The sequence below is a fragment of the Panicum virgatum genome, chromosome 3N (genome assembly GCF_016808335.1).
Source record: "Panicum virgatum strain AP13 chromosome 3N, P.virgatum_v5, whole genome shotgun sequence".
NCBI lineage: Eukaryota > Viridiplantae > Streptophyta > Magnoliopsida > Poales > Poaceae > Panicum > Panicum virgatum.
The window spans coordinates 9,144,868-9,159,598 of record NC_053147.1 but is presented as its reverse complement, the minus strand read 5'-3'; the positions used below and the strand labels follow the sequence as shown (position 1 = coordinate 9,159,598).

At 49.3% G+C, this 14,731-nt stretch overlaps 2 protein-coding genes across 2 annotated transcripts; both read left to right on the top strand.

Annotated features, from left to right (window-relative positions):
* The first annotated feature begins 269 nt into the window (after positions 1–269).
* On the top strand, positions 270–3,142 carry LOC120664202 (chromatin structure-remodeling complex protein BSH-like). Its single transcript, XM_039943273.1, has 11 exons — positions 270–456; positions 578–666; positions 776–870; positions 961–1,032; positions 1,161–1,208; positions 1,292–1,375; positions 1,773–1,811; positions 1,974–2,056; positions 2,211–2,273; positions 2,485–2,574; positions 2,776–3,142. The coding sequence occupies exons 1-11, from the start codon at positions 404–406 to the stop codon at positions 2,825–2,827; spliced, it is 768 nt and encodes a 255-aa protein (XP_039799207.1). The 5' UTR covers positions 270–403; the 3' UTR covers positions 2,828–3,142.
* A 1,121-nt stretch (positions 3,143–4,263) lies between these two features.
* On the top strand, positions 4,264–4,875 carry LOC120664201 (hydrophobic protein LTI6B). Its single transcript, XM_039943272.1, has one exon. The coding sequence runs from the start codon at positions 4,403–4,405 to the stop codon at positions 4,571–4,573; it is 171 nt and encodes a 56-aa protein (XP_039799206.1). The 5' UTR covers positions 4,264–4,402; the 3' UTR covers positions 4,574–4,875.
* The last annotated feature ends 9,856 nt before the right edge of the window (positions 4,876–14,731 follow it).

Sequence of the window (14,731 nt, the reverse complement as noted above, 5' to 3'; positions counted from 1 at the left end):
CCCCGGGCCAGGGACCTCTTTGCAAATTCCAAAAAAAAAATACATTAGTGTCCTGTCGCCCGTGGCTTGGGCGACAGGACCCCTGTGGCCCCCATAGGGCAACCGGGGGTATTTTTGAAATATTTCAAAATGGACATATATTTTTGAAATTTTAATTTTTTTAATATAAAAAAGAAAAAAAGCACAAAATTCCTCTTTTGGATACAAATTGGGCCGGACCAGCAAGTAATGGGGTCTTAAGTGGCCCATGGATCACCGTTTCCAGAGTCCGGTCCAAATAAGATTCCTCAAAAGTTCTAGGCCCAAATAGACCCTTCTCTTCACGTACCACGGCGGCGCAGACCGAAGAAGCATCGGGCGGGCACGGCGACGGTGGCATCAACCGGCGGCGAGGTATACCGAGATGAAGACGGTCAGCCTCGGCGCCTCCAGGCCCTCCACCGTCAACTTCCGCATGTACGTCCTCCCCCCTCTCCTAAATCCTCTTCCATCAGAGAGGGACCCTCGGATCGATTGCTGCGGAGGAAGAGGGGGTGTGGTGGCTGATTCGTTCCTCTCCGGCTCCTCCGCGCCGCAGGCCGACGAGGGACAACCTGGTGCCGATACGCGTCGACCTCGAGGTGGACGGGCAGCGCTACAGGGACGCCTTCACCTGGAACCCGCGAGGTAGCCTGCCTGCAGCCATCTCCGCTTCTTGTCTTGCTTCATCCCCCCACTTGCTTTTGCTTTCTCGCTCGGTCGCCGGATTGATTCCCTTGCCGCTCCTGATGCGCAGACCCTGACTCAGAGATCATCAGCTTCGCCAAGCGGACGGCCAAGGACCTCAAGCTGCCGGCCAATTTCGTCCCCCAGATGCTCCAGTCCATCCAGGTGCCTCTCTCATTTTTTGCTTGCTTGTCTTGTCTTGCAATGCTACACCTTTGTTGCTTACTATTTGGTCAATTGTATCATTCTGAATAGGGGCAACTTGCGGAGTTCCGCTCCTACGAGGGGCAGGAGATGCAGATCAAGGAGAAGATTGTGCCTCTCAAGGTTTGGTTAGCTTTTGTCTGTGTAATTGTTGCACATCAGAAGGCTGTTTCTGGGCCTCTTGTATTTTTATACTCACATGAATGAAGTGTATGTATTCAAGTGACAGCTTATGTTTGGTGAATCTGCAGATTGACCTCCGAGTGAACAACACTGTAATAAGAGACCAGTTCCTATGGGTATGTATGTGTGTATTTGTAGATTCTAGGAGTACTCATGTCCAGAAGATTTGCTTTAATTCACGTCCATTTTTGGTGGTCAGGATATTGGCAACCTTGATAGTGACCCTGAGGAATTTGCGAGGACGCTATGTGACGATTTGAACATCACAGATCCTGAAGTTGGGGTATGCTTTAAATCATGAATTCTTAGTGTTCAGTGTAATGACTCTTAATTCAGCTGAAGCCGCAGCTTTTATGACGAGGGTTTCCCATCTTAGCTGGCCCCTATTTACACATTTGCAATCCCCCTTAATTGTCATACGGGTGCGGTTACTGGTTGAGAAGAGCATGCATTAAACTATGTTGTACTTGCTAGTCAACCAAACTGCCACTATTATTATTGCCAAATCTTTCTAATTTTGCGTCGATGCGGAACTCGTGATTGGCTTAGTCGTAATTTGCTGTTACATGAATATGAATATTTCTTGCACTGGAATTCTTTTCATTTAAATACTTGTTGTGCATTACTTTCTACAGCTTTGTTTAGTTGTTTACGTTGACAGTCTTTTGTTTGATGTGCAGCCGGCAATAGCTGTTTCCATCCGTGAGCAGCTTTATGAGGTTAGATGAACTTTCCTGTGCAAAATCTAGATCACAATATCATGAAACTGCTTTGGTGTTCCTTGGCGGCAGAACTTGGAAAGTTTTGCTGCAGTTCCTTCACATTTACTGTTAATCTTCTTTTTCGATATGGCCTTCTATTGAAAAAAAAATACTTTGCAGATTGCTAGTCAGAGTGACTCTGTTATGAGAGAGAAGCAATTGTCAAAGAAGGGAAGGCGAGCACCAGAATTTTCTTCGAATAGGTTCGTGGAAGAATTTATTGTTTTACCTTTGAAGAAAAATGTAGGGTAAATGGATAAATACAGATACTAATCAGCATATTTGAACTAAATGCTCTCCTTCCTGTTTTGTGTTTCCCTGTTTGTTGCATGAAATTGATGTGGCCATGTTTTGCAGCAAAGCTATGAACAACGCGGTGGACTTATTCAAGTATTTTGGCAGCAAAGGAAGCGTCATTCGGTATGTTCTTTTCTTCTCGAAACATTGATCTGCTAATGATTAGTGTAGTTGGGTTATGATAGTATCATTTATGTCATCTGGTAGGCATGTAAGGCAGGGAGGAATTGTTCACTGACAATGTTAGGTTTGTTTTTGTACTAATATGCTACTGGTTTACAATAGTTTGGTCTTAAAACTGCCTTGCTTGTGCTTTTCCGTTTTGGTGTATCAGGAAAAGGAAGGAATGGTATCTGTATGAGCCCGTTGTGGATGTTGTAGCTAATGAGGAAGATGGAAAAGAGGAGCCTAATAATTCTAGTAGGTGAGGAAGGAACTGATATTGAACATTCATTATCGGAGAAGTCATTTTTTAGTAATAGTGAATTATACTATTTCTTAAAGGTGTTATTGTGTCCTTTAAAAGAAAAGAGGTGGAGAAAATAAAGATGCCTAGGTTGTGTAGTTTAGTTCATAAACATTTGTTACTGCTAAAGGGACAACACGACTTTCACATTTTTGACAGGCCGAAGAAGCGAGCAGAAGAAGAGAAAGTCGCAAGTCTTCAATCCCTTTGATCCAGACATAGGACTGCAATCTTGAAGAGGATTGTTGAGCAAGCTGGTGGTTGTCTCTAAGCACAAAGGGTTTCCAGCCAAAGCCTGTTTGCCGTGGGGATACGATGATGGTGCCTGCCTGACATTAGTCCTAGGATGCATGGGCTCATTGTTGTTTGCATGTCTTGAGCTATATGTATGTATACAGTGTGAGAGTGTTTATTCCCTGATGCCCTGCCCTAACACCGTGGCACTGTATACTCCTTCAATCTACAGTAACATGCGTGTGATTTGATTTGAGTGAGGGTTTGTTGGCTTTGGCTGCCAACGTGAGTTCATGTGTGCTTGCACGACGAATTCGAAAAGTGTAGCAACAAATTAAGAATCAGCAGGTGCGGTACATCTCTAACTAGTTCGAAACTTCAAATTTGTCCAAATTCAAGGCAGGTTTGGATTGGAAAAGAATCGATCAGAGACCATGCAAGGTGATCGATCCACCGTGTTGAAGAGCTTTTCATTCCTGAGATAAGCATGGACAGCAGAAAGCTGGGAAATTCACTGCGGACGCGTATATACAAGACAAGGTATTTATATACCATAGTATACGAAAGATCATATTCCCGAGCGAAACGTTATAAGCGTAGACAATTCAAGATACGTTTTCCGCGGCGGCAAGTAGAGCCGGTCCTTCCTTCCCCGCATGGCATGGGGCAGAGAAGAGCCGTGTCATGGTGGCCGGTGCCAGCTCCGGCCGCGGTTAGCATCGTCGTCCGGGTACCAGAACGGAGGTTTTCGGTCGCCGTCGCCGTCGCCATCGCAAGCCGCGTGGCGCCGCGCGTACGAGTACAGGAAAGAGGGGTGCTTAGCAGCCAAGGAATTCCATTCTAGACTGTAGTAGTACTATTTAGAGCCAGATTAATAATTTAGCCCGTTGCTGGCTCTAAAAATTTTTGTAGCCTATCTCTCAGTTTGTTTAATTCTTTATTATTAATATATGACCCACTTGTTTCTCTCACAAGATTTATTAGTCACTATGTTGAAACTGGCCGGCTGTAAGCTTACCGTCTATTTTTTCTTTCTTTTTTCTCATCTCTTCTCAGCCTAATATTTAGCCTGCTTACATTCTATTATATACTTGCTAGCATCTCCGGCGGCACACCCAAAACTGTGACGATTTCTTTTGACTACAACTACCCATCCCGTGAGGGACCGATGGAAGGGAAGCAAAGAGAGACCGGGCTCTGCTGCGGTCGCCGTCGCCGGCCGCGGGCCACCGGGTGAAGGGCACTTGTGCGCCGCGGCGCCTCGCCGGGCCCGCACGTGCCCGTGCCACCCCGCGCCGTCCTACGTGTCCTCCTCTGATTTCTTGATCTCGTGTTCCCAGTCCCACCTACCTGCCTGTTGTCGAGCGCGCCACTCCCGTGTCGTCCCGTCTATAAATCGATCGCCCCGAGGCCCGAGGGGAGGAATCCAATTCTTCCAAGCCAGACCGCGCGAGCACGGCACTGACCACTGAGCATCATATCGAGCAGGAAAGAGAGACAAGGAAAGAAAGAGGTCGAGAAAGAAGCAGAGGAGCGGCTGCGGCGATCGAGCATGGCGGAGGGCACGGCCAACTGCCTCGACATCCTGATCGCCATCCTCCTGCCGCCTCTGGGGGTGTTCCTCAAGCACGGGTGCGGGCACGAGTTCTGGATCTGCCTCCTCCTCACCTTCCTCGGCTACATCCCGGGCATCATCTACGCCATCTACGCCATCACCAAGTAGTAGAGTATCGTCTTCTGTCTATGCCAGTGGGATAGATCATGAATCCGCCGCACTAGTTCCTGTGTGTTCGTGCCACGATAGATGTAGTAGTGCTCCTTTCTTGTTACCCCCGGCACGCTCTTGTATTTACCCGTGGTTCCTTGGTTGATCTTGGTTCCAGTGCTGATTTCGCTGTTCATCATGTCTGTGCTTTTGCTGTTGAGGATTTGAGGTGTGCTACCGTGTTCTCTCTAGCTGATGGGTCGCTGCAATCGATCAAGGTTACTAAGAATTTTATATATATTGTCATCGCGCTTGCTGCATCAGCAACCCTGAGAATTATATATACCTGCACTGGCTTCATTCTATGAAGTTGTCATCTCCGACGATCGATCTTCTAATATGATTCAATCCCCCCCGCCCCACACACACACGCACACATATTGTCAATTCTTCCGGAACCCTCAGAGCAAACATGCTTTAGTTCGCGAAGCAGCAAGGACCTGACTAAAACGTCGTGCTCATGAGGAGTCCGCTCGTCTTAACGAACAGCGCGTGACAGACGACAGAGACAAGAGGTGCATCTTCCAGTTCAGAATCGAGACGAAACGCGCCCTGAGAACGCGGTGCAAAGCTTGTTTCATCAGGCTTTCAGCTGCTGCCTACCCCCCGGCCGTGAGGAGATGACACGAAACCGTTGCAGGCCGCTCTCCAGGCCTGCAAAAAAGTGGGGGGAAATTCCAGATAGACCGGGCCGAATGACCCCTGAAGAGGGATGAGGGATCCGCTCAAAAAAAGGAAAGAAAAAAAACAGGCGTCGCCTCGCCGCCGGTCAGGTCGCTGGCCACCCTGCTGATGGCCCCGCTCGCCGTCGCCGACCTGCGATGGGGTGATGAAACCCGCGACACGCCGAATGTTCTCCCTGCCATCAGCGGACATCGCAAGCAGTGCGTACGACACATAAAACGTGTTTCTTGAGAGGCTGTGTTTACATCCCATGGAATTGGCATGAATGTTGGGATTTTAGGTCTTTGATATCCAAATAGGGAGCATAAACAGTATGAAAACGGCAATGAAAGTATGCACTTAATTCTCTAGTAATAACCAGAAAATTCAATCTTTTACACTGTAGAGTGGGGGCTATTTATACCCCTAGTCCTCGGCCAGGTTTTCCCAAATTGCCCCCTTAAAACTCATTTACAGCTCACTTACAATCGGTTTCGGGGTAAAATTACAAAGTTAGAGGTGTACAAATCCGACCTTCTCACGCATTCAGGTGTACAAACCCAACCTTCTCACATATTCACGTTTTACACGCACACTTACACCCGACGAAGGTCTTCGTGTCATTCGGAGTACTTCGGAGGTCACGGCCCTGAAGGTTCCGTCTTCGAGCGACCAGACGTCACCTTCGCTCCCGAAGGCGATCCCCTTGGTCCCGAAGGTCCTGGTCTTTAAGCTCATGCTTCCGAGTGACCATTCGTCACCTTCGGCCATCCGAAGGTGAGATCTTTCATTTCTCGCAGGTCTTGGTCTTTAAGCTTATGCTACTGAGTGACCCGCCGCCTCCTCCGGCCACCCGAAGGTGAGCTTCATTCATCGTAGGTCCTGGCCATCAAGCTCGTGCTTCCGAGTGACCACTCGCTACCTTCGGCCACCCGAAGGTGGGCTCCTTCATTCATCGCAGGTCTCGGGAGGCGCCAATTATCCTTCGGGCACTTTTGTTCCCCAATACCGGGGCCCTGCAGACAGGTTAGGAGATGTTTTTGAGTCTGGGATAAACCTCTGGACGCGACCTCCCGAAGGTCCAATCCCCAACAGTAGCCCCCTCGAGGGCGAGGTCCGAAGCCGACGGTCCGAACCCGCGTTAAAGGAGAAGATTGCGCGTAACCTTCGGGAAGCTTCGGAGGAAAAACGTCTCCCGAACCGTCGGCTGCAACGGTCGGTTTTGGTTGTGCACGTGTCAGGCTCCGATTGCGTTGCTTGGGCGTCTGACTCCTCGATTTTACCGTTGGTACTGTTGCTTTTACCTCGCCTATATAAGCGGAGGGGAGGGGGCAAAATCTGTGCCCTCCTGAGCTTTGCTTACCTTCGACGCTTTCTGCTATAAAGCGCTTCTTCTGAAGGTTCTGCTTTGTGCGTGATCAAGCTGCTCGTTTTTCTTGGTGTAAGTAAAATAGCGGTTCATGGCTCGCACTAAGCAAACAGCGAGGTTGATCGAAGGTTCGTTTGAACCCTTTTTTCTAATTCGCCTTTCTTCGTTTTCATGTAGATATGGCATTTATTAAGAGGGCGGTTCTCCGTGCAGACTCTGGTCCAGCTCCCGAAGGAGAGACGAGTGCTTTATGGCTGCCTCAGCAGCAGCAGTCCAGCGAGAGCCTTTCGGCGGTGTCCGCGGATGTTTCGGAACTGATGGCTCCGGAGAAACGTAAGACTTTGCTTTTCGAGCCATCTGTCATTTCTCAGAGCTTGATAGACTTCTACGTTTCGAAAGTCTATTTCGCCGAAGGTGTTTGTCGTCCTCCAGGGGCGGAAGTGATTCCTGTACCGGAGACCGGCGAGGTTGTGGGTTTTAAGGATTTTTTTACTCCGGGGCTTAGACTTCCGATGGATCCATTTGTGCCGAAGCTTTTGGAGCCATTCAACATGAAGTTGCACCACTTTACCCCAAACGGGATTGTTGCTTTGGCCAAGTTTTTGTGGGTGGTACGGACCTTCGGAGGAGAAGTGTCCGTGGATGCCTTTTGTAGTCTTTTTCAGCTGCACTGTCAGCCTCACAATGTCTATGTGGACGAGGACGCCGAGCTTAGCGAGGTTCAGAATGGCTGTTGCACCTTCGTTCCTCGCAAGCCGAACAAAAAGATTGGCATAGAGAAGGTTATCCTTTCGGCGGCTTATAAGAACAAGTGGGAGGGGAACTGGTTGGGATACTGGTTTTACGCTAAGATTGGCTTTCCTGATCCCGAAGGTTCTGACGAGGAGAAGTATCTGCTGGCTTCAGACATCGAGATGTTCGAACACGTTTATCAGCCTGCCTTCAGCAAGCGTGGGCCAGGTTTCAAATCATGCCTGGAGGCCTTCATGACTGCTTGTCAGATTTGTGGTGGTAGGGATGTGGTGGAGGAGTTTTTGGCTGCGAAGGTTTGGCCTTTGTCTGCTGGCTGGTCTCCATTGAGGTTCGAGCGTAGGTGTTTCGCTGGTTTGAAGTATGATGTGATGTCTCCGGTTTTTGGGCTTCGGAGACCCGAAGGTTCCAGCGACGAAGTTATTGTGGCTGAGATGGAGCGGCATGCTGCTGAAATATTAGGTCCTTGGAACAAGAAGGAGTATGGTTCTTTGGTGGAGGTGTGTGGGGGTAAACCTTCTGTTGAACCGGTGTTTGGCTGAGATGGGCGTGGCTTACGAGCCTCGGCCGGTGCCGGCGAACGCCATTCCAAGAATGACGCCGCCTGGGAACATTGGTTCGGAGGTTCCCGGGTCGAAGTCTAAAGGTAAAGCTAAGGTGGAGGAGGTTGGGAGCTCCAGCCGCGTGGGCGTGGCCGGAAACCTTCGAGCACGAGGGTTTCTGTTCCAAGGGCTGAGAGCACCAAGAGGAAGGCACGAGATGAGGAGGTTTCTTCAGGCGATAGTGGTACGCCCTCATTCATGGAAGAGCTCATGGGGACGGTGGGCGGGGGAATCGTCGTTCCCGAAGGGAGGCTTTTTAGATCGCGTTATGATCTCAGCGATGAGTACGGGACCATGCTTTTCGGTTCCGGCTGTCGGGTTGAGGTGGTGAAAGCTTTGATTAACCTTCATTGTTCCTCCGAAGGTACGACGAAACGGAGGAGGATTCAAAGCCTCGTCAAGACTGGGGCCAGGCCTGCGGACCTTCCGAAGTCGCCTGAGCTGAGACCCATCGGGCCTACGGCCGGTGCTCCGAAGGATCCGGCGCCGGTGTCGGCGGTCGCCATTCCTACCCCTGTGGCTGGCATCGAGGAGGGGGAGTTTTTGGTTGGTGAGACGCTGCTCCCTCTTAGGGGCGGGGATATCCCGGGTGGGTCCTCAGCTCCTGCAGACAAAGAGCTGGAGATTCTGGAGGGGTTGAATTTCGACGAACTCGGTAAGCTTCGTTACTTTTTTACGCGTGCGCACTTGGTTTGTGACCTGAGGGCTCCCTTTTTGTTGTTTTTGCAGTTGTGTCTGCGTCGATGCAGCAGCTTTTGGCTATGATGCACGGGCCTGGCACGACCGGGATTCTCCCCCCTGAAAGGGGTAAGGCGGGGCTTGATTGCGTTTAGGTTTTGTTCAATTTTTGGTGTCCCCGAAGGTGATTTGGTGTTTGATTCAGAGTTTAATGCAGCCGTGGCAGAGACATCCACCTCCGATGCTGCCTTCATCGTTGCTGACTTGAGCAAGAAGCTTGCTGAGGCCAACCGTATTTTGATGCAGAAGGCCAAGGCGGATGCGGACCTTCGGGTCAAGAGCGCCACTGAGAGGCTGAGTCTGGCGGACAAACTGCGGCAGGCTGAGGCGGAGATTCTCGCTCTGAAGGACGAGAACGAGTAAATGAAGGCCAAGTGTTCGAAGCTTGAGACAACTGCTTCGGACAATGAGAAGGTTCTAGAGAGCATTTGGAAGACTATGGAGAGGGACGCGAATGAGAAGGCTGCCCTTAAGGGAAGGATCGTCGAATTGGAGAAGGTTCACACTAAAGTGGGTGAGCTCGAACAAGTCTTCGCTGAGGTCGCTTCGCGAGCCGAGGTAGTGTACCAAGAGTATAAGAAGGCTCTTGCTGCTCTCGGAGCAGAGCCTCTGCCCTTGCCTGAGCCAGCTGAGGGTTCTCAAGTTATCCTTCAGCTTCTGGACTGGTTGCTGTCGGAGTTTGAGGGGCTCGGGGAGGTGATGAGCGTTGCGAACGATAACGCGGCGTCCGTCTCCTTCGAGGGGCTTGTAGGGAACCTTCTCCGCGCCGGCGCCGTCGACCTCTCTAAGCTCGAAGGGGGCTTTCAGTACGTCCCCTACGAGGGTTTGTCCGAAGAGGTTAACAAGATATAGGATGTCAAGATTGCATACTTTGAGTGTTTCTGGGAACCTTCGGGCATGGTCGCTGTTCGGACCCTCGCGGCTGCTGCGACAGGGGTAAGCTTTTCTTTCGGCTGGCTCTGCATTTTTTGGTTTTTTGCTCCTGTGGTAAAACTTTGTTGTTTGTGCAGGAATGAAGTCCTGATCAACCTTCTGGGGTCGGTGGTACGCCCGAGGCCAGTAGGTCTCCTTCGGGACGCGACACGGACGGATCGCCGAGGGCTCAGGTGTAAAGATCAGCTTGTAGGGATTTGTTTTGGGGGCTTTTAGAATTTGTTTGTAAATATTCCCATGCTGCAGGAGGCGAACAATGCTAGGGTATCGATGAGCTGGGAGGCTTTCAGCCTTGCTCGTCCCGGATGCAGCGTTGCAGAATACTTATGCTGGTCCGGTCGTGATTCATTGTAATTTTTGCTTTTTCGTCCGAATGTTACCTTCGCGACTCTTCTCGACGTGTATGTTATTCTCGTGATTGCCTTTCCTGGGGCTTCTTATTGCACATCCTTCGGGCTTCCTCTCTATGTGCATCCTTCGAGATGCTTTTCTGCGGGCATCCTTCGAGATGACTTTTGGAATGCATCCTTCGAGGTGCTTTACGCGTGTGCATACTTCGGGGTGTGTTGATGTGTGCATCCGTCGAGGTGCCTTGTTATGTGCATCCCTCGAGGTGATGTGTTTTGTGCATCCTTCGAGATGCCTTGTTGTGGGGTGTGCGAGGGGTCTTAAGAAAAACATTTCCCCTCTTTCTGGTATATTCCTCCCGAAGGTTTGTTAGGTGATGTAGGACTGGGCGACACGCGGGGATTTTGTTTTTGGAGAAAAACGTCTCCCTCCTTGCCCGCGTGTTGTCCCAGAGGATCTTTTCGAAGGTTGCTTTTTGCAGGGGCAGGTTGTCTTCGGTAAAAAATTGGTCGGCTTTTGTTGGACGTCGGACGTGTCCTTCGAGAGGTAGGTTGTTGTCATCTGGGGAGGGGTTTCTTTCTTTGAGGAACCTCGATAGATATTTTGTTTACTAACGAGGCAACGCGCGGAAATTTTTGTGTTTTGGGGAAAAATGTCTCCCCCCTTTCTTGCGCGCTGTTGTCTTCGAGGGGTTTTGTTCTTTTGGTTTTGGGTATATCGAGTGATGGGTGCCTGGGGTTCAAATGGAAAAACGTCTCCCCCCCTTTCTGGCATCCATCTTTCGATTCTTCCAAGGTTATTTTTGGTTCGGACCTTTTGAAAGGTCGAGTCCCTTTGGCGTTCGTTTTGCACTTATTGTTTCTTTTGTTCCGAAGGTTTTTTGGTTCGGACCTTTTGAAAGGTCAAAGCCCCTTGGCGTTCGTTTTGCACTTATTGTGCATTTTTGTGCCGAAGGTTTTTTTGGTTCGGGCCTTTTGAAAGGTCAAAGTCCCTTGGCGTTCGTTTTGCACTTATTGTGCCTTTTGTGCCGAAGGTTTTTTGGTTCAGAACTTTTGAAAGATCGAAGCCCCTTGGCGTTCGTTTTGCACTTTTTTTGCCTTTTGTGCCGAAGGTTTTTTGGTTTGGACCTTTTGAAAGGTCGAAGCCCCTTGGCGTTCGTTTTACACTTATTGTGCCTTGTGTGCCGAAGGTTTTTTGGTTCGGGCCTTTTGAAAGGTCGAAGCCCCTTGGCGTTTGTTTCACACTTATTGTGCCTTTTGTGCCGAAGGTTTTTTGGTTCTACCTTTTGAAAGGTCGAAGCCCCTTGGCGTTCATTTTGCACTTTTTGTGCCTTTTGTGCCGAAGGTTTTTTTGGTTCGGACCATTTGAAAGGTCGAAGCCCCTTGGCGTTCGTTTTGCACTTATTGTGCCTTGTGCGCCGAATATTTTTTGGTTCGGGCCTTTTGAAAGGTCGAAGCCCCTTGGCGTTCGTATTGCACTTATTGTGCCTTTTGTGCCGAATGTTTTTTGGTTCGGACCTTTTGAAAGGTCGAAGCCCCTTGGCGTTCGTATTGCACTTATTGTGCCTTTTGTGCCGAATGTTTTTTGGTTCGGACCTTTTTAAAAGGTCGAAGCCCCTTGGCGTTTGTTTGATAAGTATGCAAAGTTTGCGGATTCTGCATACTTTGCTAACTTACTGTTTTATGCAGCGTGTAGATGCTGGCCGAAGCTTGCCATTTGGGCTGCTTAGGCGAAGGTGCACTTTGTTTGGGGGGAATTCATTGCATTGAGATAGTTTACAATGGGTCCGCCTCGTCAAAAACCTCACCTCCGGTGTGGAGTTTCCTCCTGTGAGGAAAAGAGTACGGCCCTTTTACAATGTAAAAAGAACTAAAAATATATGCGAATGTCCGCAATCGCTTATAGTTTTGTGATGCGGCCCTTTTACAAGCTTAAATGTAGTACTTTTTGAGGCTGTCCGAATTCCAAGGATGCTACAGCTCATTGCCTTCGGCGTCCGACAGGCGGTATGACCCTGGCCTGTTGCTCTTGATTACTAGGAATGGCCCTTCCCACTTGGATTGAAGTTTGCCGGAGGTTTCGGCGTTTGGCTTTCTTTTCAGGACCCAGTCTCCGAATGTGATGCTCTTTTTCACGACCTTCTTGCCCCTCCACTTCATGGTTTATTGTTGATACTTTTCTAGGTTTTCCGAGGCTTGTAGGATGTCTAGCTCCATGAGGTCTTTGTCATCCGAGGGGATGGCCTCGACTTGGTGGGTGACCCTTAGGCTTCGGTTTTTAAGCTCCTCTGGTGTCATTGCTTCGGCACCGTAGAGTAGCCTGAATGGGGTGAACTTGGTTGATCTTGATTCCGAGGTGTTGTGGGACCAGATGACCTTCGGGAGTTCATCGGCCCATTTGCCTTTTTTCTGATCGAACAGGCACTTTTTGATGCTGCCGAAGATGATGTCGTTGTCTCTTTTGACAGCCCCATTGGATTGCGGGTGGTACACCGAGGCAAAGATTACCATCGTGCCCACGCTGTAACAGAATTCTCTAAATAGCTGTGAATCAAATTGTTTGCCGTTATCGACAGTGATCTCCCTTGGGACCCCTAACCTGCAGATGATATTCTGCCAGAAGAATTTTCTGATTGTTTCTGATGTGATGTTGATGAGTGGCTTGGCCTCGATCCACTTTGTGAAGTACTCAACAGCAACTGCTGCGTACTTGTAATTGCCCTGAGCTGTTGGTAGAGGTCCCACTAGGTCAATTCCCCATCTTTGAAGAGGCCAGGCCGGAGGTATCAGCTGAGTTGACTCCGAAGGTTTAGAGGACTTCGGGCCCATCATTTGGCATGCTTGGCATATTTTCACTATGTGCTGAGCGTCCTTTAGCGCCGTTGGCCAGAAGAATCCTTGCCTGAAGGCTTTGGAGACGAATTGTCTGAAGCCAATGTGGGATCCACAAGACCCGGAGTGTATTTCCTTTAGGAGCTCAATGCCTTCGGCTGTGGAGATACACTTCAACCATGGGCTAGTGACGCCTGACTTGAACAGCTCACCTTCGGAGATTATGTAGCCCCTTGCTCTTTGGAACATTTTTTTCTCTTCTCTCTCATTTGCCAGTTCATTGTTTCCCCGAAGGTATTCCATTATGGGTGTTCTCCAGTCTTCAGCTGCTATGACTAAAACATGCTTTTCTCTCTTCGGCTTGACCGAAGGTTCTGTGATTTCTTCGTAGAATACATCCGAAGGTAATTGTTCCTTTCTTGATGCTGCTTTTGCCAGCTTGTCAGCTTTGTCGTTCATGTGCCTTGGGATATGAACGATATCGAAGCCCTTGAAATGTTTCTCCATCGCTCTGACGGCATCGAGGTACTCGATGAGATCTGGTTTTCTTGCTTCTGAGTCTTTTTCAATGTGGTCTCTGACAACCTTCGAATCTGTTCTGACTATGAAGTTTTGATGGCCAAGGGCTTTCATTTTGCGAAGGCCCAGGAGCAAGGCTTCATACTCGGTGGTGTTATTGGTTGATGATTCGAGGTTGCCGAAGCTTAGACGTGCTGTGTATCTTGTTTTTGCTCCCGAAGGAGATTCTATTGTTGCAGCAATACCCGCTTCTTCGTTGCACTAGGCCCCATCACAGTTCTCCAGGTTTCAGCTGAAGGTTCCTCCTTGAAGATTGGGGATGTACAGTCGGCAATGAAGTCTGCCAATACTTGTGACTTGATGGCTATTCTTCTCTCGAAGTCTATGTAGAACTCAGAGAATTCCGAAGGCCATTTGGCAATTCTGACTGAGGCCTCCCTGTTATCTTGTGAGCTTCGAAGTAGTGTCGAAGCTTCCGAGCAGACATGACTACTGCATATGCAATTTTCTCTAGCTCTGAGTATAGGAGCTTCGAGCCAGCAAGAGCTTCGGATACGAAGTAAACTGGTAGCTTCTTCTTCTTTCCCTTTGTTTCTCTCTCGAGCACGAGCGCTGCACTGACCGCAGAGTAGGATGCCGCGATGTACAGGAGCAACACATCCTTCGGGTCAGGTGAGGTCATTTTGACCATGTTCTGGAGATGGTTTTTGAGTGCCTGAAGGGCTTCGCTTTGCTCGAGGCCCCACTCGAATTTGTTTGCATTGCGAAGGACCTTGAAGAATGGTAGGCTTCGGTCAGCAGAGCGAGGGATAAATCTGTTTAGGGCTGCTATCCGCCCTGTGAGCTTCTGTACATCCCTGATGGACTTGGGCTCCTCCATGTTCTAGAGAGCTTTTACTTTGTCAGGATTTGCTTCGATGCCTTTGGTGGAGACGAGGCATCCTAGCACCTTTAGTTTGTGAACTCCAAAGATGCACTTGCTAGGGTTCAAGGACAGGCCTGCTTTTCTTAGGCTTGCGAAGGTTTCAGCCAGGTCTGCTACATGGTTACCTCTTATTGAATTGGTTACTACAATATCATCAACGTAAGCCAGGACATTTCTTCTGAGTTGGTGCTCCAGGACCACCGAAGACATTCTTGAAAAAGATTGTCCTGCATTTTTCAATCCTTCGGGCATCCTCACGAAGCAGTAGGTGCCGAAGGGGGTTATGAAGCTTGTTTTTTCTTCGTCTTCTTTCCTCATCCAAATCTGATGGTATCCGGAGAAACAATCTAGCAGAGACATCAGTTGACTGTTTGCCGCATCATCGACGACTCTGTCAATTATTGGCAGCGGGAAGTCATCCTTCGGGCAGGCTTTATT